This window comes from Scyliorhinus canicula, chromosome 18, assembly GCF_902713615.1.
Source record: "Scyliorhinus canicula chromosome 18, sScyCan1.1, whole genome shotgun sequence".
Classification (NCBI taxonomy): domain Eukaryota; kingdom Metazoa; phylum Chordata; class Chondrichthyes; order Carcharhiniformes; family Scyliorhinidae; genus Scyliorhinus; species Scyliorhinus canicula.
Window position 1 is genome coordinate 71,905,893 of NC_052163.1, and position 23,445 is coordinate 71,929,337.

A 23,445-nucleotide genomic window follows, 5' to 3' on the forward strand; every position below is an offset into this window, starting at 1 on the left:
GAGATCTCAGTGTCCATGTCCATAGATCCCTGAAAGTTGATACCCAGGTTTGGAGGGTTGTTAAGAAGGCGTACGGTGTGTTCACTTTTATTGGTAGAGGGATTGAGATTCGGAGCCATGACGTCATGTTGCAGCTGTACAAAACTCTGGTGCGGCCGCATTTGGAGTATTGCGTGCAATTCTGGTCGCTGCATTATAGGAAGGATGTGGAAGCATTGGAAAGGGTGCAGCGGAGATTTACCAGAATGTTGCCTGGTATGGAGGGAAGATCTTATGAGGGAAGGCTGAGGGACTTGAGGCTGTTTTTGTTAGAGAGAAGGTGGTTAAGAGGTGACTTAATTGAGGGATACAAGATGATCAGAGAACTAGATAGGGTGGTCAGTGAGAGCCTTTTTCCTCGGATGGTGATGTCTAGCACGAGGGAACATAGCTTTAAATTGAGGGGAGATAGATACAGGACAGATGTCAGAGGTAGGTTCTTTACTCGGAGAGTAGTAAGGTTGTGGAATGCCCTGCCTGCAACAGTAGTGGACTCGCCAACACTAAGGGCAGTCAAATGGTCATTGGATAGACATATGAATGATCAGGGAATAGTGTAGATGGGCTTTAGAGTGGTTTCACAGGTCGGCGCAACATCGAGGGCCGAAGGGCCTGTACTGCGCTGTAATGTTCTATGAAGGAATATTCCAGCTATGAAGCAGTACAAGAGCTGTCCAGCAGAATCCACTCTTTAAAAGTTTATCCTTTCCCTACAGTCGTCAAGAATGAAGATATAACTAGGTGGACACAATAATTCATGAGTTCTTTATTCCCATTTCATCTGCTTTCAGTTTTAGGTTTTGAAGTGTGTGTTCACCTGAACACACACAGTACACAGGACATCAGCACCAAGTTCAGTATAACAGTCAATCGGAGAGTGCATCATCCTCTGTCTGTCCTAAACTCAGGAGACCCTGTACAGTCGTTCCCATCCCTCACAGCCACTGGCCTGGTTAAGACTTCTCATTCGGATTTTCACACCCAGGTGAATGGACAGTATGACAAATCCAGCGGTGCTCAATGCCACTATCTGAAACGCTTTCAGTTATAAACCACCCAGTCTCCGCTATTAGAAACTAGATTCAAGGCCCTACTCGTATTTACCAGTACACATGTTGAAAATACTCAATGATCTCCTCTTGATGCTCAGTGTAATCAGCCACATGCAAACGGAGGAGAGCAGAACACCCAATACTCTCCAACACAGGTCAAGGCCACGACACGACGGAGTTGAGGCGAGGGGAGATTGGGTCACAGCCAGGGGTAGTCGGAGGCCCATGACTGGGGGAGCTTGGGGCCCACAGCTGGCGGAGGGTGGGGAAGTCGGAGGCTCACGCTCGGATAGAGGCTCACAGCCCGGCGGAGGGGGGAGGCCCATGGCTCGGGAAGTCACCGCTTGGGGGAGGTCACATCGAAGTAGCAGCCAAAACATCGAAACGGTGAAGAGTCACCATTATTCAGTTTTGTCTTGGTGGAAAATGGCTGCACTGGTGTAAAGAACACCACGCCAAAATAACAGATTGACATTCCTGCAAGAAAAGAGGCCATTTTAAATGTGCATTCCGCAGTAAAAAGCCCCTAAACACAAAACTGAAAAGAGACACACTAAACCATCTGCCATCCAAGAAGCTTAAGAAGAAAAAGATAACGAAGTACCAATCTTGGGAGACAATGGGAACTATTGGAGCACAGATGGAGATCAACAGACATTAAAGAAACTTCCAATTGGACACTGGAGCAGGAGTTTCAATTCTTTCAGACACAGGTCAGTGGCTAAAGCCAGACTTTCTTCAGCCATCGACCATAAGACTCACGGGCTGGGAGGCATTCAGCGAAACATAATGGGACAGTTGACGGTAAAATGGAAGAGAAACCACAGAAACTTTGTCTCTGGTCCACAAACAAGCTTGTTCACTGCCAAGTAGGAAAACTTGCACAGATCTACAACTCACCTATTGAATTGGAAAGCCCAGAAAAAAAAACAACAAAATTCAGGACGCAGGTCCCAAAACTATTCACAGGTATTGAAAAGAATAAACATATGCTGCAATGTGATGACCAAAACCTAATAGAATCGTGATGAAACCTAGAATAAACAGGCAGATTTCCCATCGACAGCAGTTGAAGGAACCACATGAAAAACATCAAGAAATCGATAAATATGTCCAAGGCAAACATCAAATAACAGCAACTGCACTGTCTCAAATTCCTTTTGCGAAGCCTGAACAGGTGGACATACATTTTGTTGAGGATATGGAGTAATGTATGTCATTGACTACAAAATTCCAACCAGCAACAACACTGAATGAAATCAGACAGGCACAAAAAGTAGATGAAGAATTAATACTGCAAAAAGGTGGCCAGAATATGTTCCAAATCATCTAGACGCAAAACAATCGTTGAAGCAACAAAGACATTTCAGTGTCGGAACTGCCTTGTTCATTTATAATGAAAGGTTGGTCATGCCTACCGGATCCTCGACTTCCTGACCCATAGATCGCAATCAGTAAGGATAAACAACACCACCTCCTCCACAATAGTCCTCAATACCAGGGCCCTGCAAGGCTGCGTACGCCCCTTACTTTTCTCCCTATACAAACACGATTGTGGGGCAAAATTTGGCTCCAAATCCATACACAAGTTTGCTGATGACACGACCAGAATGGGTTGGATCTCGAACAACGATGAGCCAGAATACAGCAGGGGAGGTAGAGAACCTAGTGGACTGGTGTAACGGCAACAATCTTTCCTTCGCTGTCAGCAAAACTAAAGAGCTGGTCATTGATTTCAGGAAACAAAGTTTCGTAAATACCCCTGTCTGCCGAGGTGGAGATGGTTGACAGCTTCAAATTCCCAGGCGTGCACATCAACAACAATCTGTCCTGGCCCACCCGTGTTGACTATATGACCAAGAAAGCACAACAGCACCTATACTTCCTTTTTTTTTAGGAAACTAAGGAAATTCGGCACGTTCACATTGACTCTTACCAACTTTTACAAATGCACCATAGAAAACATCCTATTTGGCTGCATCACAGCCTGGTATGGCAACTGCTCGGCCCAAGACCGTAATAAACTACAGAGAATGGCAAACACAGCCCAGTCCATCACGCAAAACCGCCTCCCATCCATTGATTCTGTCTACACCTGCTACTGCCTTGAGAAAGCTGGCAACATAATCAAAGACTTCTCCAACCCGGGTTATTCACTCTTCCAGCCTCTTCCATCAGGCAGGAGATTCAGAAGTCTGAGAACCACCTGAGATGCAACGCACTGCCTTCTCAACCGTACAGATACGATGAATGGGCAGGGAGCAGAGGGATACAGATCCTTAGAAAATAGGCGACAGTTTAGATAGAGGATCTGGATCGGCGCAGGCTTGGAGGGCCGAAGGGCCTGTTCCTGTGCTGTAATTTTTCTTTGTTCTTTGTTCTTACCCCTGTATGTCCTATGTTTTTTCAGGTATGGTACGATCTGTCTGGACTGTACGCAGAACAATACTTCTCGCTGTGCCTCGGTACACGTGACAATAAATCAAATCAATCAATCAATCATGTGTGGTGATCCTCGGGTTAAATCACCATCAAGTCAGCTCTTCCATTCAAAGGGAAAAGAACCCTGTGGTCACCTGGGACAGTGCAACTTTACCTTTATATAGAGATGTATTTATTTATAGATAGAAGGCGGGACGGGTATAAGTAGGAGGGTTAGGAATTAGCTAACCTCTTGTATTTGTTGCCTATTTACATAGATTTACATAGAAATTACAGTGCAGAAGGAGGCCATTCGGCCCATCGAGTCTGCACCGGCTCTTGGAAAAAGCACCCTACCCCCTACCCAAGGTCAACAACTCCACCCTATCCCCATAACTCAGTAACCCCACCCAACACTAAGGGCAATTTTGGACACCAAGGGCAATTTATCATGGCCAATCCACACATCTTTGGACTTTGGGAGGAAACCGGAGCACCCGGAGGAAACCCACGCACACACGGGGAGGATGTGCAGACTCCGCACAGACAGTGACCCAAGTCGGAATCGAACCCGAGACCCTGGAGCTGTGAAGCGATTGTGCTATCCACAATGCTACCATGCTGCCCTATTTAATTATAGTTATTATTAATAAAATTAATTGCATTTAAATTTATAAACCTGGTGATTGTAGTTATTGGGCACGCAAGGGCCAAAAACCTTGAGCATTTTCGAAGAATTATTTAATACTTTCAATTTTGTTGTGACTCTGGGTCAAGTGAGGCTGGAATTGACCACGCACTAGCCCAGGGGGTCGTAACAACTGGAAAAGACACAAATCTGAGATCTAATTTTGTAGACTGAAAACGGGATAGTGAGAAGGAACAGAAGTGTACTTACCACCACAAGGTGATGACGACCATCAATGGAATGAACTAATTAACCAAACAATCAGAAAGACAACTTGAGCAGAGAACCAATAGTCTCTGATGACTCATATACTCCTCGAGAGCAAGAGAACATGGAGAATTTGAATGGAACACAACCTCAGCGAGGAGAACAAAGTCAGGGAGATTGTCAAAATCACCACAATGTTTAGGTCTGTGAATCGGAGAGCGATGTCGGATAAATTAAACAATGCGCTTATGAGTCAGAAACCGGGAGGAAGAGATCTAGTGCAAAGGGTCAATGTTAGATATGTAAATATAAAGTCCATGGCAGGTCAGATGACGACAGAGCTTGAAATGAGATATTTCAATGCAGAATCTCATGCCAAGTATGTATTGTGTTTGTAATATGTTGAGTAAAAGGTAGAGCTTACTAACAAATTGCCTCCAGCAGTATTTATAAGTCAAGATAATGAATATCATCTAAGGGTGGCACGGTGGCTTGCACTTCTGTCTCACAGCACCAGGGACACAGGTTCAATTCTGACCTTGAATGACTGTGTGGAGTTTGTACATTCCCCCGTGCCTATGTCGGTTTCCTCCAGGTGCTCCGGTTTCCTCCCACAGCCCAAAAGATGTGTATATTAGGTGGATTGGCAATGCTAAATGCCCGATTAGAGCCAAGGGATGTGCAGGTTAGGTTACACACACACACACGCCCCTCGTCAACTTACACGCCCACACACACACGCCCCTCGTCAACTCACACGCCCACACACACGCCCCCCGTCAACCCCCCACACGCCCCCCGTCAACCGCCCACACGCCCCCCGTCAACCCCCCACACGCCCCCCGTCAACCCCCCACACGCCCCCCGTCAACCCCCCACACGCCCCCCCGTCAACCCCCCACACGCCCCTCGTCAACCCCCCACACGCCCCTCGTCAACCCCCCACACGCCCCTCGTCAACCCCCCACACGCCCCTCGTCAACCCCCCACACGCCCCTCGTCAACCCCCCACACGCCCCTCGTCAACCCCCCACACGCCCCTCGTCAACCCCCCACACGCCCCTCGTCAACCCCCCACACGCCCCTCGTCAATCCCTCACACGCCCCTCGTCAATCCCTCACACGCCCCTCGTCAATCCCTCACACGCCCCTCGTCAATCCCTCACACGCCCCTCGTCAATCCCTCACACGCCCCTCGTCAATCCCTCACACGCCCCTCGTCAATCCCTCACACGCCCCTCATTAATACGAGGTAGGTCCATTCAAAAGTCTGGTAGCAATAGTGAAGAAGCTGTTCTTGAGTCGGTTGGTACGTGACCTCAAACTTTGGTACCTTTTTCCTTACGGGCGAAGGTGGAAGAGAGTATGTCCGGGGTGCGTGGGGTCCTTAATTATGCTGGCTGCCTTTGAGGCAGTGGGAATTATAGATAGAGTCAATGGATGGGAGGCTGGTATGCGTGATGGACTGGGCTACCTGCATGATCTTTTGTAGTTTCCTGTGGTCTTGGGCAGAGCAGGCTCCATACCAAGCTGTGATACAACCAGAAAGAATGCTTTCTATGATGCATCTGTCAAAGTTGGTGAGGGTCGTAGCTGACATGCCAAATTTCCTTAGTCTTCTGAGAAAGTAGTTGGTGGGCTTTCTTAACTATAGTGTCGGCATGACTATTGGTGATCTGTACACCTAAAAACTTGAAGCTCTCAACCCTTTCTACTTCGTTCCCATTGATGTAGGCAGGGGTATGTTCTCCACTACGCTTCCTGAAGTCGATGACAATCTCCTTCGTTTTGTTGACATTGAGGGAGAGATTATTGTTGTCGCACTAGTTCACCAGATTCTCTATCTCATTCCTATCCTATATAGATGATGGTGGATAGGAGGGAAGGGGGAGGGGGGGGGGGGGGGAGAGGAAGAGAGAGAGAGAGACCCCGGTCAGAATAATAATGTGGAACGCGAGGGGTTTTGGGGGGGGACGGGACGACCGTGAAGAGATCAAGGGTATTTGCACACCTAAAAAACATAACGGCTGATGTTGCCATGTTACAAGAGACCCACCCGAAGGTGAATGACCAGGTGAGGCTCAGGAAGGGCCGTGTGTGCCAAGTATTTCATTCAGGATTTGACAGAATGGTGCAGGGGGTAGCGGTGCTGGTGGGTAAGAGGGTGAGGTTCCAGATAGAGATGGCCGTGGCGGACCATGGGGTAGATATGTAATAGTGGCAGGGGCATTGGAGGTGTGCATGGCCCTACCTGGGATGATGCGCGATTTGTGAGGAAGGTGCCAGGGGCCATCCCGGACTTCGATTCACACGAGCTAATAGTGGGTGGGGTAGGTGCTGTTGACTGAGATTAGGGGATCAGAGTACTCGCCGATAGTGATTTCAGGCCATGCATCGCACTGAGTGACGTGGTCCTGGAGAGTGGGGCAGTTCAGAGGCTGAGGGGGGTAGCTCAGAGGCTGGGGTGGATAATGGGCGCAGGGTTGTTGGGGGACCGAAGCTTGTGAGAATATCAGGAAAGTGATTGAGGTGTACGTAGGATTTAATTGTACAGGGGAAGTATCACAGGCAGTGGTATGGGAGGCCCTGAAGGCAGTAGTTTTGTGGGGGGGGTGGATATTATTTAAAGCCCAGGTGAATAAAGAGAAGAGGGAGGAGCGTCAAAGGATGATAAAAGAGATGTTGGAGGTGGGCAGGAGGTACGCGGGGGATGCAGATCCGGCTCTTTAGGACAAAAGGAGGGAGCTTCAGGCTAGTTTTGACCGGTTGCCTATGGGGAAGGTGGTAGGCCAACTGAGGCGGGTGAGGGGAGCGGTTTATGAATGTGGGGAGGAGGGGCGTATGCTGGCAGGCCAACGTCGGAGGGAAGCGGCAAGGGAGATAGTCCAGGTGCTGGATAGGACGGGGAAATTGGTGGTAGTTCCAAAGCAGATTAATAAGCTATTTGAGGAGTTCTATGAAAAACTGTTTCGGTCAGAGCCACTGGGAGAGGAACGAGGGATGAAGGAGTTCCTGGACAGGTTGGAGTATCTGAGGCTGGAGGAGGAAGGTAGGGCCAGATTGGAGTGGTCGGTGAGGGAACACGAGGTAAAGGACGCAATTTGGAAGACGCAATTGGGGAAGGCGACATGGCCAGATGGGTTCCCTGAAGTATTACAAGAAGTTCAAAGACAAATTGGAACGCTGATGGTGGGGATGTTTCAGGCGGCGATAGGGAAGGGGGTTCCAGCACAAACTTTGGGACAGGCTTCGATTCCCATGCCGTTCGCGATGGAGTGTGGATCATATAGGCCCATATCGTTACTGAATATAGGCGCCAAGATACTGGCAAAGGTACTGGCGGGTAGGTTGGAGCGGTGCCTCCCGAAGGTGATAGAGGAAGACCAGACAGCATTTGTGAAAGGAAGGCAGTTTTTTTCGATTATCAGGAGGTTAGTAAATGTAAACATGTCGCCGGCCGAGGGAAAGGAGGTGGTGATGGCACTCGATGAGAAAAGGGTGTTTGCTGGGGGAGAGTGGGGGTACTTAACGGCAGTCTTAGAGTGATTCGGGATTGGGCTGAGATTTACAGAATGTGTACGGCTATTATACGAAATTAAAAAAGGGAACCAATGGACAGTGTCTGCACAAATAATGTGAGCTTTGGGCACTTTTCTCTGCTCCAGATTACAAGGCATGAGTGTCCTATGTCCCCCCCTATTTGTATTAGCGATAGAACCATTGGCCATCGCTTTAAGGAGTTCGGGACTGTGGAAGGGGGTTACGGAACATAGGGTAGCTTTGTATGCGGACGATTTATTCATAGAATTTACAGTGCAGAAGGAGGCCATTCGACCCATCAAGTCTGCACCGGTTCTTGGAAAGAGCACCCTACTTAAGGCCAGGCTTCCACCCTATCCCCGTAACCCGACCTAACTAAGGGGCAATTTTAGCGTGGCCAATCCACCTAACCTGCACATCTTTGGACTGTGGGAGGAAACCGGAGCACCTGGAGGAAACCCACGCAGGCACGAGGAAAAAGTGCAAACTCCAGAGTCACCCGAGGCTGGAATTGAACATGGGACCCTGGAGCGGTGAGGCAGCAGTGCTAATCACTGTGCTACCCATTACTGTTGTATATTTCAGAGCAGAGTATGTCGGTGGGGAACGTAATGGGACTTCTCCAAAAACTTTGATTATTTTCAGGCTGGAATTTAAATTTGGCAAAGAGCGAGTATTTTGTGGGGTCCCAGCCAGGAATTTGGGGGGGGGGGGGGGGGGGGCTGCCATTTCGCAGGGCATCAACCCACTTCAGGTACTTGGGGGTATAGGTGGTGCGGAATGGGGGCTCCATAGGTACAATTTTCCTAGTTTGGTGGGGAGGGTTAAAGCGGACTTGGCAAGGTGGGATAGTCACTGAAAATGAATGTGCTGCCGCGAGTGTGTTTTATTTCAGTGCATGCTGATCTTTTTACCAAAGGCATTCTTCGGGGAAGTTGACAAACTGAAGATTTGGAGGCTGTTGAGACAGCACTTGAAGGGGCTGGGTCAGGGGAGATGCTGATCAGGGGGAATAATAGGTTTGAGCCAGGGAGGCTGGATGGGAGGAGAAGGGGATCAGGATATTAAAAGACCTGTTCCTGGGTTGACGTTTTGCAAGGTTGGAAAGTTTGGGGGAGAAGTATGGACTGGGGCAAGGGAATGAGTTTAGGTACCAGCAGCTCCATGACTTCGCAAGGAAGGAGGTTTCCGATAGCGCTGGCCCCTTCGTTGTTGGAAGCGGTAGTGACGTCAGGAGGATTGGAGAAGGGGGTGGTGTCGGCGATTTATGGGAAGATTCTGGAAGAGGGCGGGTGTCTATGTAAGGGATTAAGGCCAAGTGGGAAGAGAATAGTTAGGGAGGTAACGGAAGAAGGTTTGTGGTGTGAGGTGCTATGAAGAGTGAATGCCTTAACCTCATGCGCGAGGTTGGGGCTGATACAGCTGAAGGTCGAATATAGGGCACATCTCACGAGGGTAAGGACGAGCAAACTCTTCGAGGGAGTGGAGGATGTTTGTGAGGGGTGTTCGAGGGGTCCCACAAACCATGTACATATGTTTTGGTCCTGTCCGAAGCTGGAAAATTATTGGAGGGGGTTTGTACAATTAATGGGGACTGTTATTATGCACTTTCAGGAACTGGTTGGGGCAGCACGGTAGCATGGAGGTTAGCATAAATGCTTCACAGCTCCAGGGTCCCAGGTTCGATTCCCGGCTGGGTCACTGTCTGTGCGGAGTCTGCACGTCCTCCCTGTGTGTGCGTGGGTTTCCTCCGGGTGCTCCGGTTTCCTCCCACAGTCCAAAGATGTGCGGGTTAGGTGGATTGGCCATGCTAAATTCCCCGTAGTGTCCTAAAAAGTAAGGTTGTTGGGGGGGGGGGGGGGGGTGTTGTTGTTGGGTTACGGGTAGATACGTGGGTTTGAGTAGGGTGATCATTGCTCGGCACAACATCGAGGGCCGAAGGGCCTGTTCTGTGCTGTACTGTTCTATGTGGGTTTGAGTAGGGTGATCATTGCTCGGCACAACATCGAGGGCCGAAGGGCCTGTTCTGTGCTGTACTGTTCTATGTGGGTTTGAGTAGGGTGATCATTGCTCGGCACAACATCGAGGGCCGAAGGGCCTGTTCTGTGCTGTACTGTTCTATGGTTGCCACTGAACATTGGGTGGGGGGGGCTGGGTTCACTGTTTTGTTGTTAACTTTTACCTGGAATGCACAAATGGATGTATTGGATTGTATACTGAGGGTGCTGTTGTTCTTTTGCTGTTTATTTGATGCAAATGTTGAAAATTATTTTTTTTAAATCATTATGGCTGATCATCCTACTCAATAGCCAAATCCCATTTCTCCCCTTCCCCCAATACCTTTTGATTCCCTTCCCCCAAGTATTATATCTAACTGCTTCTTGAAAACAGAGTGTTTTGGCCTTAACTACTTCCTGAGGTAACAAATTCCACAGTCTCATCACTCTCTGGGTGAAGGAATTTCTCCTCCTCTCTGTCCTAAATGGTCTACGACATATCCTCAGATTGTGACCTCTGTTTCAGGACACATCCACAATCAGAAAAATCCTTCCTGCATCTACCGTGTCTAGTCGTTTTAGAATTTTATAGGTTTCTATGAGATCCCCCCTCTTTCTTCTGAACTCTACTGAATACAATCCTGACCGATTCAATCTCTCCTCATAGGTCAGTCCCACCATCCCAGGAATCAAGTCTGGCAAACCTTTGCTGCACTTCCTCGAGATCAAGAGCATCCTTCCTCAGACAAGACGACCAAAACTGCACACAATATTGCAGGTGTGGCCTCACCAAGGCCCTGTATAATTGCAGCAGGCCATCCCTGCTCCTGTACTTAAATCTTCTCGCTATAAAGGCCAACATACCATTTGCCTAATTTACTGTCTGCTGTACCTGCATTCATACCTTCAGAACCAGTGTATAAGGGCACCCATGTCTCGTGCACATTCCCCTCTCCTAATTTATGGCCATTCAGATAATAGTCGCCTTCTCGTTTTTGCTACCAAAGCAGATAACCTCATATTTATCCAAATTATACTGCATCTGCCATTCATTTGCCCACTCACTCACCTTGTCCAAATCACACTGAAGGATCTCTGCAACCTTCTCAAAGCTCAACTTGGTATCATCTGCAAATTTGGAGATATTACATTTTGTTCCCTCATCTAAATCATTAATATATATCATGAATAGCTGGAGTCCTAGCACCTCCCTGTGGTACTTCACTCGTCACTGCCTACCAATTTGAAAAAGACCCGTTAATTCCTACTCTTTGTTTCCTGCCTGCCAGCTGGTTTTCTATCCATCTCGGTACCATCCCTAATCCCATGCACTTTAATTTTACACACTAATCTCTTACGTGGGACTTTGTCAAAAGCCTTCTGAAAGTCCAAATATACCACATCCACTGGCTCCCCCTCGTCAACTGCACTGATTACATCCTTGAAGAGTTCCAGTAGATTTGTTGAGCATGATTCCCCTTCATAAATCCATGCTGTGTCTGATCCTGCCAGTTTTCTCAGTACTCTGCCACAACATCTTCGATAATAGATTCTAGAATTTTCCCCACGACCGACGTCAAGCTTATTGGTCTACAATTATGTTTTCTCTCCTCCTCCCTTTTTAAATAGTGGAGTTACATTAGCAACCCTCCAATCTGCAGGAACTGTTCCAAAGGAAGATGACCACCAATGCTTACACTATTTCTAGAGCCACTTCCTTGCGTACTTTGGGATGTAGATTGTGAGGTGCTGAGGATTTATCAGCCTTCAATCCCAATTTCCCAACACCATTTCTCTGAAAATATTGATCTCCCTCAAATCTTTCCTCTTACTAGACCTTGTGTTCCCCTTATTTTGTCCTCATTTGTGAAGACAGAACCAAGGTATGTGTTTCGTTGCTCAGCCATTTTTTTGTCCCCTATTTTTCCTTGTTTCTGACTGTAAGGGACCTACGTCTTCACCAATCTTTCTTTTCACATACCTATAGAAACTTTTATAGTCAGTTTTTATGTTCCCCGAGAGCTTACCCTTGTTTTCCCCTTCATCAATCCCTTGTTGCTTCTTTGCTGAATTCTAAATTGCTCCCAAACCTCAGACCTGTTGTTTTTCTTGGCCAATTTGTATGCTTCCTCCTTACTAACTCTAATTTCCCTTGTAAGTTATGGATTGACTGCCTTTCCCGTTTTACTCCTGTGCCAGACAGAAACAAAACAATTGTTGCAGTTCTCCATGTGCTCCTTGAACGTCTGCCATTGCCTATGCACCATCATCCCTTCAAGTAACGTTTCCCCAATCGAACAAAGCTAACTCACGCCTCATATCATCGTAGTCTTTGATGAAAAATTCTATCTTATTATGGTAGCTCATCCCCAAGGGTGATTGCACAACTAGATTGCCAGTGATTCCATTCTCATTACACAGTACCCAGTCGAAGACGGCCTGTTCTCGAATTGGTTTCTCAATATATTGGTCCAGAAAACCATCCCATATACACTTAAGGAATTCCTCCTCTTTGTAATGTGGCTATTTTGATTTGTCCAATTTATATGCAAATTAAAATCACCCAAAATTACAGGTGTTCCTTTATCGCATGCGTCACTAATTTCCTGTTTAATGCCATTCCCAACATCACCACTGGGGGTCTATACACAACACCCACTAACATATTTTGCCCCTTGGTGTTTCTCAGCTCTACGTATACAGACTTCACATTGTCAGAGCTAATATCCTTCCTCACCACTGCGCAACCTTTACCACTCCAATAGGCAAGGGCAGCAGACACATGGGAACACCACCACCTGCGAGTTCCCCTCCATCTTGACTGGCTGTTCCTTCACTGTCGCTAGGTCAAAATCCTGGAACTCCCTTCCTGACAACACAGTGGGTGTACCTACGCCACATGGACTCCAGTGGTTCAAGAAGACAGCTCACCATCACCTGCTCAAGGGTAATTGGGATAAATAGTGGACTAGCCAGCTATGCCCACATCCTGTGAGCGAATGAAAAAATAAATCAGGACAAAGCAATTGCGTGATTGGCACCTCATCCACCACCTTAAACATTCACTCCCTCCATCATGATGCACCGTGGCAGCTGTGTGTGCCATCTGCAAGATGCACTACAGCAATTCACCAAGGCCCCCTTGACAGCACCTTCCAAACTGGTGACTTCTACCATCTTGAACGACAGGGGCAGCAGATGCTTGGGAATATCACCAGCTGCACCTTCTCCTCCAGGCCAAACACAAAGCTTGGTGTTCCTTCACTCTTATTAGGTCAAAATCCACCCTTCATAATAACTCAAGTATACGTAAACCACATGGTATGCAGCGTTTCAAGGAGGCAGCACACCAGCAACTTCTTCAGAGCCATTAGGAACGGGCAATAAACGCTGGACTCGCCAGCAAAGCCCACATCCTGTGAGAATAATGAAAATGTGCAGAAACCACCATCCCCACACCGCTGTGGACAATTCAGGCTCAGATTTGAGGACCAGCCATCCCCCAAAGAAACTGAAGTGATGCTGTTGAAGTGGCCTGGTCAACCTTCAAATCAACATTTCTGGAAGCTGTCAATGATGTCTTGGGAACAGAAAAGAAACCACAGAGATTGGTTCGACAAAAACAGTGATCAAATTAAATAACTGGTACAGAAGAAAAATGCAGCAAAGATACATCGGCTGCGAAGAAATCTCTCCAGAAGAGCAAATAGAATCTGTAACAGAAGCTGTGTAGGATGCAAGCTGCATGGAGGATCAAAACAGCCAGAGAAGTTCAAGCCAATGCTGATCAGTATGACATGAGGAATTTTAATAAAGTCCTGAAGACTGTCTGGTCCTCTCTCACGCAGTTCCTCGCTTGTTCTCAGTGATCAAGGGGCAATATGTCCACCATGGACTGGGAGAAAAATGCAAATGAAAGAACTATCTGCAAAGTGCTCTCAAGTGGTGGCATTGCTTCCTTCAAACAGCAATGAATACAGGCAGCAATTCCAACAGAATCAGATAATTTCTCATTGCCTACAGTGTGGAAAGCCATCGAGGTCTTCAACTGGTCTCCATAACCATACGAGAATGCACAACAGATGATTCTACTCGCACAAGAAATAGCCATCTCCGATAATGAAAGGAAACTATTGATGAAGATTCAAACATTCTTCTTTGTGCTAAAAATGAAGATTCTCTAGATTTGAATGAAAAGATTGTATAAAAGCTGCCAAGTGATTTCAAATAATACATCAGCACTGCTTCTAGAGATGAAGACCTCACCATTCTGTGCCCAATAGACTTTAGACACTGTGCAACTCCAATGGCCCTGTCACCACACAGATGTGGACTCAATGAAGCAGTAATTAGAATGTTGACATGTGAATCCTAAACAAGCACTTTGTCATGGAAGCATAAGCTGCTTTCTTCAATGATAGATTTTGAAATTATAATATGTATATTTTAAGGAAATAGCTTATTCCATGAATAATACTGCACCGTGAGATGTAAACCTGTAATTTCAACTCAAGAAAACTGACTTTCATATTCAATAACTATAATAAGTCAGAAGGCCAAATTCATAACAAAATTTGTGTGTTTGTCCCAAATATATATTTATGTACACGCAGACAGCTTTATGGAGCTTCTTCCGGAGTGAAACATTATGACTTTGTAAAGTCTTTAGTGAAAGAATTAGAAATCCTGAATTTAAAGATGTTAGTTTGACGGGCAAATGTTTTGCATACCTCTGCTAGTTGCTTTAAATGCATCTCCTTAAATTCAAGGTCTTTACCTGGTAACCCCTGTGCATCGTGACATGGCTTTGCATCCCTTGCAGTCCATGATGAGGAAAGACTTGCAAGTGTGGGTGCACGAAGATATCAGGCATCACCTGGTATAATGAGAGAAAGGGCCAGTGTAAATTTTCCACAGCCTCACAGCTATACATTCAAATGCTCAGAACATTCAGTTTAAACCTTAGAAAGACTTCAGAGTACAGTGTGCAGCATTGGACTTCACATTAGGAAAGTTATTGGGACTTTAGAGAGGGTACAATTCATTAGGATGCTGTCTAGTATGAGATTTGCTCTTGGTCTGTAGCTCTATGGGTAACAACAACTCAATCACAAATCTTGTATTCTTGATTAATAAGGGGATTTCTTATTAATAAGGGATCAGGGGTTATGGGAAGAAGGCAGGAGAATGGAGATGAGAAACATATCAGCCATGATCGAATGGCAGAGCAGGCTCGATAGGCTGAATGGTCTAATTCTGCTCCTATATCTTATGGTCTTATACAAATACAAGGACAGACTAAAATTGGATAATTTTTCTCATTCAGCAATGCAGATTAAGGGGTAATACAATATAAATATTTGAAATTATGAATAGCGTAGATAGTAGCAGATTCTTTCTATTGGTTTAGAAATAAAGAACCAGGGATCATAGATATAGGATTAATTGCGTTTTAAAACAGGAGGTAGGGGCATAGGATCAAACATACCTATAACCGTAAATAAAAACAGAAAAATGCAGGAAATTACCAGGTCTAGCTGAATCTGTGAAGAGAGAAACAGAGTTAATGCTATCAACCCAAAATATTAACTCTGTTTCTCTCTCCACAAGCGAGACCTGCTGCAAATTTCCAGAATGTTATTTTTATTTGAGATCGTTTGGATTACCTGTAAAATAACATTTTTGTTTAAGGAAAGACCCCAAGAATGCTTTATTTATAACAGTTGTGCTTCCCCAGCCTGTTAACTGAAGTTAACTGCAGTCTTCCAACCGGCAAACTTATAGTCCATTGACAGAAGCTGCAGTTTCTAAACTAAGTCCATCCTCTACTGAAAATCATTGAGCATGAAACCCAAAGAAAGCCATGGTTCGGATCAGCAACTGTGCTTCGTACAAAATATCAGCATTTCTACCGAGATAACTTTGCTGAAAAGAATGTACATATGGGACAAATATGAAAAGTATAAGTTTATGCTTTGGAACTGTTTAGTTTAAAGGAAAATGGAAGAGTGAAGACTAAATACTGATCAATGTCAACCCCTGGTGGTTTAGTTGCAATGGGGACAGTGAGGCCCACATTGTTTTACCAGGAAGGTTGTGCATGATGTTCACACCTACAGACAATGGGAAGAGCATATGTGAATTTGGGTAGACTGCTAGTCTCCAAGTCTCACAGGGTCACAGAGGGCTCTCAAACATTATAAACAGCTATGCTTTAAACAAATTAATTCCAAGATAGAATGGAGTTTTGGGGGGAGTTAGAAGATAGCTAACTATCTTGATAAAGGGCCCATGTGATTCATACTGCCATGGCCGTTGAGAGGGAGCGACGCAACCAGCCTCTTGTTCAACATGCACAATGCAAATATGGGCTCGTGTTTGGGCTGAAGAAACCAAGTTCATGAGGACGTAAACAGGACAGGAACATTCGCCTAGCTTTAGCAGAGAGGCGGAATCACCATGATAACTTCTGTTAGGGATTAGAAGTGAACCGGTTGGGAAAGGGAAGGAAGCCAGCCATTGGGAGCAAATAATAGCTTTGGGCTGGTTCTTGAAAAATGAAGACTCCACTTAAGATACAAAGTAAACTATAACCGTACAGGGAGATATGTGGTTATTTTAAAAGTTAAAGGGGGTCTTTTCTGTAGTTTGAAGTGTAAGTTGCCTACAGAGTGTTTAGTCAATGCTGCCTTTAATTTATTTGTTATAAAAGTCTTAAAAGTTAAAAGCTTGAGATATTTTTGGTCGCTCACTGGAATTTCAAATACCTTTATAAATGTTAGCGGTTTCAACAGGGATCCCAACAGTCAATATATTCAAGGACTGCTATTTGTTTAGTATAAACAGCATGTTACATATGTGACTTTGAAAATTTATTATTCAATCAGTTAGTAAATTATATTCTAAATTACAACACCATTTAGGATCTTGGAACTCAAAACACCAACTAATAAGAAACTAAGTGGAAATTCTACTGGACTGTATTATTCAAATTTCAAGGGATCTCCATTTAAGCAAGGTTGTTGGAAATACCTGATGAGGAAAAGAGGCAGAACAGTTTGATCTTCCCATAGATTTTATACATTTTGGCTTGTCCCACTTATCTGTCCTTTCCCTGCAGCCCTGCAATTATCTTCTCATAAGATATCCATTCCCTTCTGAAAGTCACAAGCGAGTCTACCTCCACCACACGTGCATTGCAGATCCTAAACACTCTGCATAAAAACATAGAAACAAAGGAGCACGCCAATCCATTCCAGCTGCACTGGGGGGGCATTCCACTGGTAGCACAGTGGTTAGCACTGCTGCTTCAGAGTGCCAGGGACCCAGGTTCGATTCCCAGCTTGGGTGACTGTATGGAGTTTGCACTTTCTCCACGTGTCTACATGGGTTTCCTCCGGGTGCTCCGGTTTCCTCCCACAGTCCAAAGCTGTGCAGGTTAGGTAGATTGGCCATGCTAAATTGTCCGTGTGTGGGCATAAGTAGGTTGCTCTTTCCAAGGGCCGATGCAAACGTGACGGGCCGAAGGGCCTCCTCTTGGCATCCCACACGGCAGACTGGTCAGAGAACTAACTGGCGATGGGACATAGGGGAATATGACAAGTTATTTGGAAACATAGAAAATAGGTGCAGGAGGAGGCCAATCAATCCATCGAGCCTGCTCTGCCATTCATTATGACCATAGCTGATCACCCAACTCAGTAGCCTGTCCCCCGCAGTCTGCATAATTTAGTAACTCCATTTTCAACCTGTCCTGCCACTTTCAATGGTCTATACACATGTACACCCAGATCCCTCTGCTCCTCCCTCTGCTCCTGAATTGCCATAAGAATTGTTCCATTTATTTTGCGTCACCTCTCCTCATGCTTCTGAACGAAATGTACTCCTTCATACTTCTCTGCATTAAATCTCTTCTGCCACATGTCTGCCCATTCTACCAACCTGTTTGTATCCTTTTGAAGTCTATCACTATCCTCCTCACAATATCATCTTCGAATTTTGAAATCAAGCTCTGTGCACCCAGGCCTATGCTATAAATATAAATTATGTTTTTAAATAGGTTTGAATTAAATAATTAAACGGCTGAATAATGAAACTCTAGCTATGCTGAAGACTAGAACAAAGAACAAAGAAAAGTACAGCTCAGCAACAGGCCCTTCGGCCTTCCAAGCCTGTGCTGACCATGCTGCCCTTCTAAACTAAAATCTTCTACACTTCCTGGGTCGTATCCCTCTATTCCCATCCTAGTCATGTATTTGTCAAGATGCCCCTTGAATGTCACTATCGTCCCCGCTTCCACCACCTCCGGCAGCGGGTTCCAGGAACCCACTACCCTCTGTATAGAAAACTTGCCTCGTACATCTTCGCTAAACCTTGCCCCTCGCACCTTAAACCTATGCCCCCTAGTAATTGACCCCTCTACTCTGGGAAGAAGCCTCTGACTATCCACTCTGTCTATTCTCTGGGAAGCTAGGGAGGAGATTGCTGAGCCTTTGGCTTTGATCTTTATGTCGTCATTGTCGACAGGAATAGTGCCAGAAGACTGGAGGATAGCAAATGTTGTCCCCTTGTTCAAGGAGGGGAGTAGAGACAACCCCGGTAACTATAGGCCAGTGAGCCTTACTTCTGTTGTGGGCAAAGTCTTGGAAAGGTTTATAAAAGATAGGATTTATAATCATCTAGAAAGGAATAATTTGATTAGGGATAGTCAATATGGTTTTGTGAAGGGTAGGTCATGCCTCACAAACCTTATTGAGTTTTTTGAGAAGGTGACCAAACAGGTGGACAAGGGTAAAGCAGTTGATGTGGTGTATATGGATTTCAGTAAAGCATTTGATAAGGTTCCCCACGGTAGGCTATTACAGAAAATACGGAGGCATGGGATTCAGGGTAATTTAGCAGTTTGGATCAGAAACTGGCTAACAGTAAGAAGACAGAGGGTAGTGGTTGATGGGAAATGTTCAGCCTGGAGTTCAGTTACTAGTGGTGTACCACAAGGATCTGTTTTGGGGCCACTGCTGTTTGTCATTTTTATAAATGACCTGGAGGAGGGCGTTGTAGGATGGGTGAGTAAATTTGCAGATGACACTAAAGTCGGTGGAGTTGTGGGCAGTGCGGAAGGATGTTGCAGGTTACAGAGGGACATAGATAAGCTGCAGAGCTGGGCTGAGAGGTGGCAAATGGAGTTTAATGCAGAAAAATGTGAGGTGATTCATTTTGGAAGGAGTAACAGGAAGAGAGTACTGGGCTAATGGTAAGATTCTTGGTAGTCTGGATGAGCAGAGAGATCTCGGTGTCCATGTACCATGTCCCATGTCCATGTCCCTGAAATTTGCCATCCAGGTTGATAGTGTTGCTAATAAGGCATACGGTGTGCTAGCTTTTATTGGTAGAGGGATTGAGTTTCAGAGCCATGAGGTCATGTTGCAGCTGTACAAAACTCTGGTGCGGCCACATTTGGAGTATTGCATGCAGTTCTGGTCGCCGCATTATAGGAAGGATGTGGAAGCATTGGAAAGGGTGCAGAGGAGATTTACCAGGATGTTGCCTGGTATGGAGGGAAGATCTTATGAGGAAAGGCTGAGGGACTTGAGGCTGTTTTCGTTAGAGAGAAGGTTAAGAGGTGACTTAATTGAGGCATACAAGATGATCAGAGGATTAGATAGGGTGGACAGTGAGAGCCTTTTTCCTCGGATGGTGATGGCTAGCACGAGGGGACATAGCTTTAAATTGAGGGGAGATAGATATAGGACAGATGTCAGAGGTAGGTTCTTTACTCAGAGTAGTAAGGGTGTAGAATGCCCTGCCTGCAACAGTAGTGGACTTGCAAACATTAAGGGCATTTAAATGGTCATTGGGTAAACATATGGATGATAAGAGAATAGTGTAGATGGGCTTTAGAGTGGTTTCACAGGTCGGCGCAACATTGAGGGCCGAAGGGCCTATACCGCGCTGTAATGTTCTATGCCCCTCATAATTTTGTAGACCTCTATCAGGTCGCCCCTCAACCTCCATCGTTCCAGTGAGAACAAACCGAGTTTATTCAACTGCTCCTCAGAGCTAATGCCTTCCATACCAGGCAACATCCTGGTAAATCTCTTCTGCACTCTCTCTAAAGCCTCCACGTCCTTTTGGTAGTGTGGCGACCAGAATTGAACACTGTACTCCAAGTGTGGCCAAACTAAGGTTCTATACAGCTGCAACATGACTTGCCAATGGTTCAAAATAAAATGCCCACCGGCACTAATTTAACTTAAAAAGCCGTTTTACTGACATATAGGAAAACAGCGTAATAGTAGATTTAGAAATGATGTGACATAATTGAAAGCTTGCCTAGATCTCAAAACTAAATAGGCATTGCCCAAGGTGTGGGGAGGTGAGATTCAGCAGAACATAAAACAAGAACCCAGGTAAACTAGAGAAAGGAAGGTTAAACTCTCCCGGTGACCAAACCATCTATTGTCTGTACTTCTGACAGGCATAATCCTGCTACGGATTTACTCCTGGAACACTTCCATCCCTTCAAAACCAGTTGCTTCACCTCAGTCTACAGATGCAAGGACCCTTGATATATTAATTATAGAGAGGCAAGCGTCACACAATTCACACACAAAAAAAATCATCATTAAGCAGCTGCAGTTGGTATGCCTTACAGGAACACGAGACAATGAAAGGGGAGTTGGGCAAACCACAGCTCTGGCATATCTATATTTTACTCATGTCTAGCAGTTAACAGATAGCTGGAGACAACTACACATTTGCCGATATTATAATTAAATGTACGTGTCCAGATTATGATTAGTAATTATACTCATGTTATACCTTATGTAATCCTAATTATTAGTTATTCTTTTGATTGATGTATGTTATTTACTTGAAAGATAAGCAAAGATATAATTACTCTGCACTATGATCGGGGACCACCCAAGAACAAAGAACAATACAGCACAGTAACAAGCCCTTCGGCTCTCCAAACCTGTACCAGTCATGATACCAACCTTGGCCAAAACCCACAGCACTTCCTTGTGCCGTATCCCTCTATACCCATCCTATCCATGTATTTGTCAAGGTGCCTTTTGAACGCCGTTAATATATCTGCTTCCCCAACCTCCCCTTGCAACGCGTCCCAGGCACTCACCACCCTCTGCATAGAAAACCTGCCTCGCATATCTCCTCTAAACTTTGCCGCACAGACTTTAAACTTATGCCCCCTAGTGCCTGACCCCTCCACCCTGGGAAAGGGTGCCTGCCCATCCACTCTATCAATGCCCCTCAATCTAATAGACCTCCATCAGGTCACCCCATAACCTCTGTCGTTCTAATGGATGCTTAGCTCCACTGCTATAGCTGAAATAGTTTTTGAATTGAAACTCATTGTCTGGTAAGGGTAGTGAGGAACACTACAGGTGAAATGGTTGTGAAACTCCAGCAACAAACTATCTGAGCCTTCTGTGGCTTGATTACCTCAGCGTGTAAATCCTTCTGAATCTAATTACACTGATCGTCATGATTTGTCCTGCCTATTTTGGCATAATTTTCCAAGTACATGTTCACATCTATCATGTACAGAATTGACCAAAAAAGCAAACAGAATGGTGAACCATATGGAGAAGCCATTTGAGTGTGTGCATGGGGCACATCATTCTGAAACTGGCATGACCAAAGAATGTGAGCTTTTATGGGGACACAGTGATGTGGTGGTAAGGCCACTGGACTCTTAATCCAGAGGACCAGACTCATGCTCTGGGGACATGGGTTCAAATCCCATTACAGAAGCCGGTGGAACTTAAGTAATTAATAAATTAGTAATTGAAAATGAGTCTTCTAAATAGAACATAGAACAGTACAGCACAGAACAGGTCCTTCGGCCTTCAATGTTGTGCCGAGCCATGATCACCCCACTCAAACCCACGTATCCACCCTATACCCGTAACCCAACAACCCCCCCCCCCCCCCATAACCTTACTTTTATTAGGACACTACGGGCAATTTAGCGTGGCCAATCCACCTAACCCGCACATCTTTGGACTGTGGGAGGAAACCGGAGCACCCGGAGGAAACCCACGCACACAGGGGGAGGACGTGCAGATGGCGATCAATTGCAGTAAAAAGCCATCCGGTTCAGTCATGTCCTTTAGGAAATCTGCCGTCCAAATCTATTCTGACCTACGTATGACTCCCGACTCACAACAATGTGGTTGACCCTGAGCAAGCCACTCAGTTAAAGGCTAATTAGGGGTGGGCAACAAAAGTCGGTGCAGCCTGTGATAACCACATCACATGGAAAGAACGAAGGAAAACTGCCAACTACAGCAAACGCAGTATTTTTCAAATCCAGCCCAATTTGGGTATTAGAATTTGCAATGTCAGATCAGCTGCAAGGTTATCCTGTGCTTTTATGTGTGACATGTTTTCTGATTAATAAGGGGAATCTGTTTCATGGGGCTTTCAAACTAACTCTTCGCTAGGCTTCACTAACCAGGTTACCAGGAAGCAACATGCAACAAAACAAACAGCAAGCAAACAGGTGCTCATTATCTACATCCATTCTCAAAAGATCTGATGAAACTTAAACAAGTAGAAACATCGAAAAATTTCAAAAGGGACATAATTTGCTCCGCAGGCAAGGACTGAGCCAATCGTAAGAATGTTTTCCTGAGGAACACTTAACATTGCAGTCTCACAAACTTCCTCCAACACCATCATTTGGACACATTTTTTGTTTCTTTAGCCGTTACCAAAAAACCTTGTGTAATTTAATCTCTCCTGCCCTATTACGGGCCTTGCCTTTTGCTCAACCCAACCTCTCCCCTTTCAATCGCTCAAAACCTATCTCAGGAAGGCCTAAATTCCTTGGGTCTGATGAAGGGCCATCATCGACCTGAAATACTGCTCTTCCTGCTCCACAGGTGCTGCTGGACCTGCTGACTATTGTTTCTGTTTTTGGTCATTCTGCCTCTCAAGCCTGCTTCGTTATTCAATCAAATCATGACTGATGTGTACCTCAAATCCATCTATTTGTCTTTGCTCCATGTCGAGATGACCAACAAAATCCTTGATCTCAGTCTTGATCACTTTAATTGATCCATGGCTTCTACAGCCTTTTGGGGAATTTGTTCAAGATATCCACTATTCTCCAAGTGAAAAATTATTCTGATTTCACTCTTAAAAGGTCTAGTCAAAATTTAAAAAATTATGCCCTCTTCTGGATTCCCTGCCAAACATGTCGAAGGAGGTCTATTGGTGAAGGTCATCTACTCGCACAGCAGAATATCTACAGATACTAACGGATACAATGAGTAAAGTGGTGAAAGCTCAGGGCCTGAAAATTAATGTAAAAAAGATTAAAGTATGAAGAAATAATTGTGGGAAAGTAGAGGCCAAGATAAATGCTTAACCAGTGGAACAGGGGTCAGATGCTTGGGAAGCATCTTGTAAGAAGATGGTTACTGCTGTAAAGAAATCAGAGCTAGAATAGCAAGGGCAAAGAACGCATTCTACA

At 45.4% G+C, this 23,445-nt stretch overlaps 1 protein-coding gene across 1 annotated transcript in view; it reads right to left on the minus strand.

Moving 5' to 3' along the window:
• LOC119953461 (E3 ubiquitin-protein ligase Arkadia-like) overlaps window positions 1–23,445 on the minus strand; it is a 119,988-nt gene that overhangs the window by 26,795 nt on the left and 69,748 nt on the right. Inside the window, exon 9 of the mRNA XM_038777766.1 lies at window positions 14,722–14,820. Within this exon, the coding sequence (XP_038633694.1) occupies window positions 14,722–14,820 (99 nt within the window). The remainder of the gene's footprint in view (window positions 1–14,721; window positions 14,821–23,445) is intronic.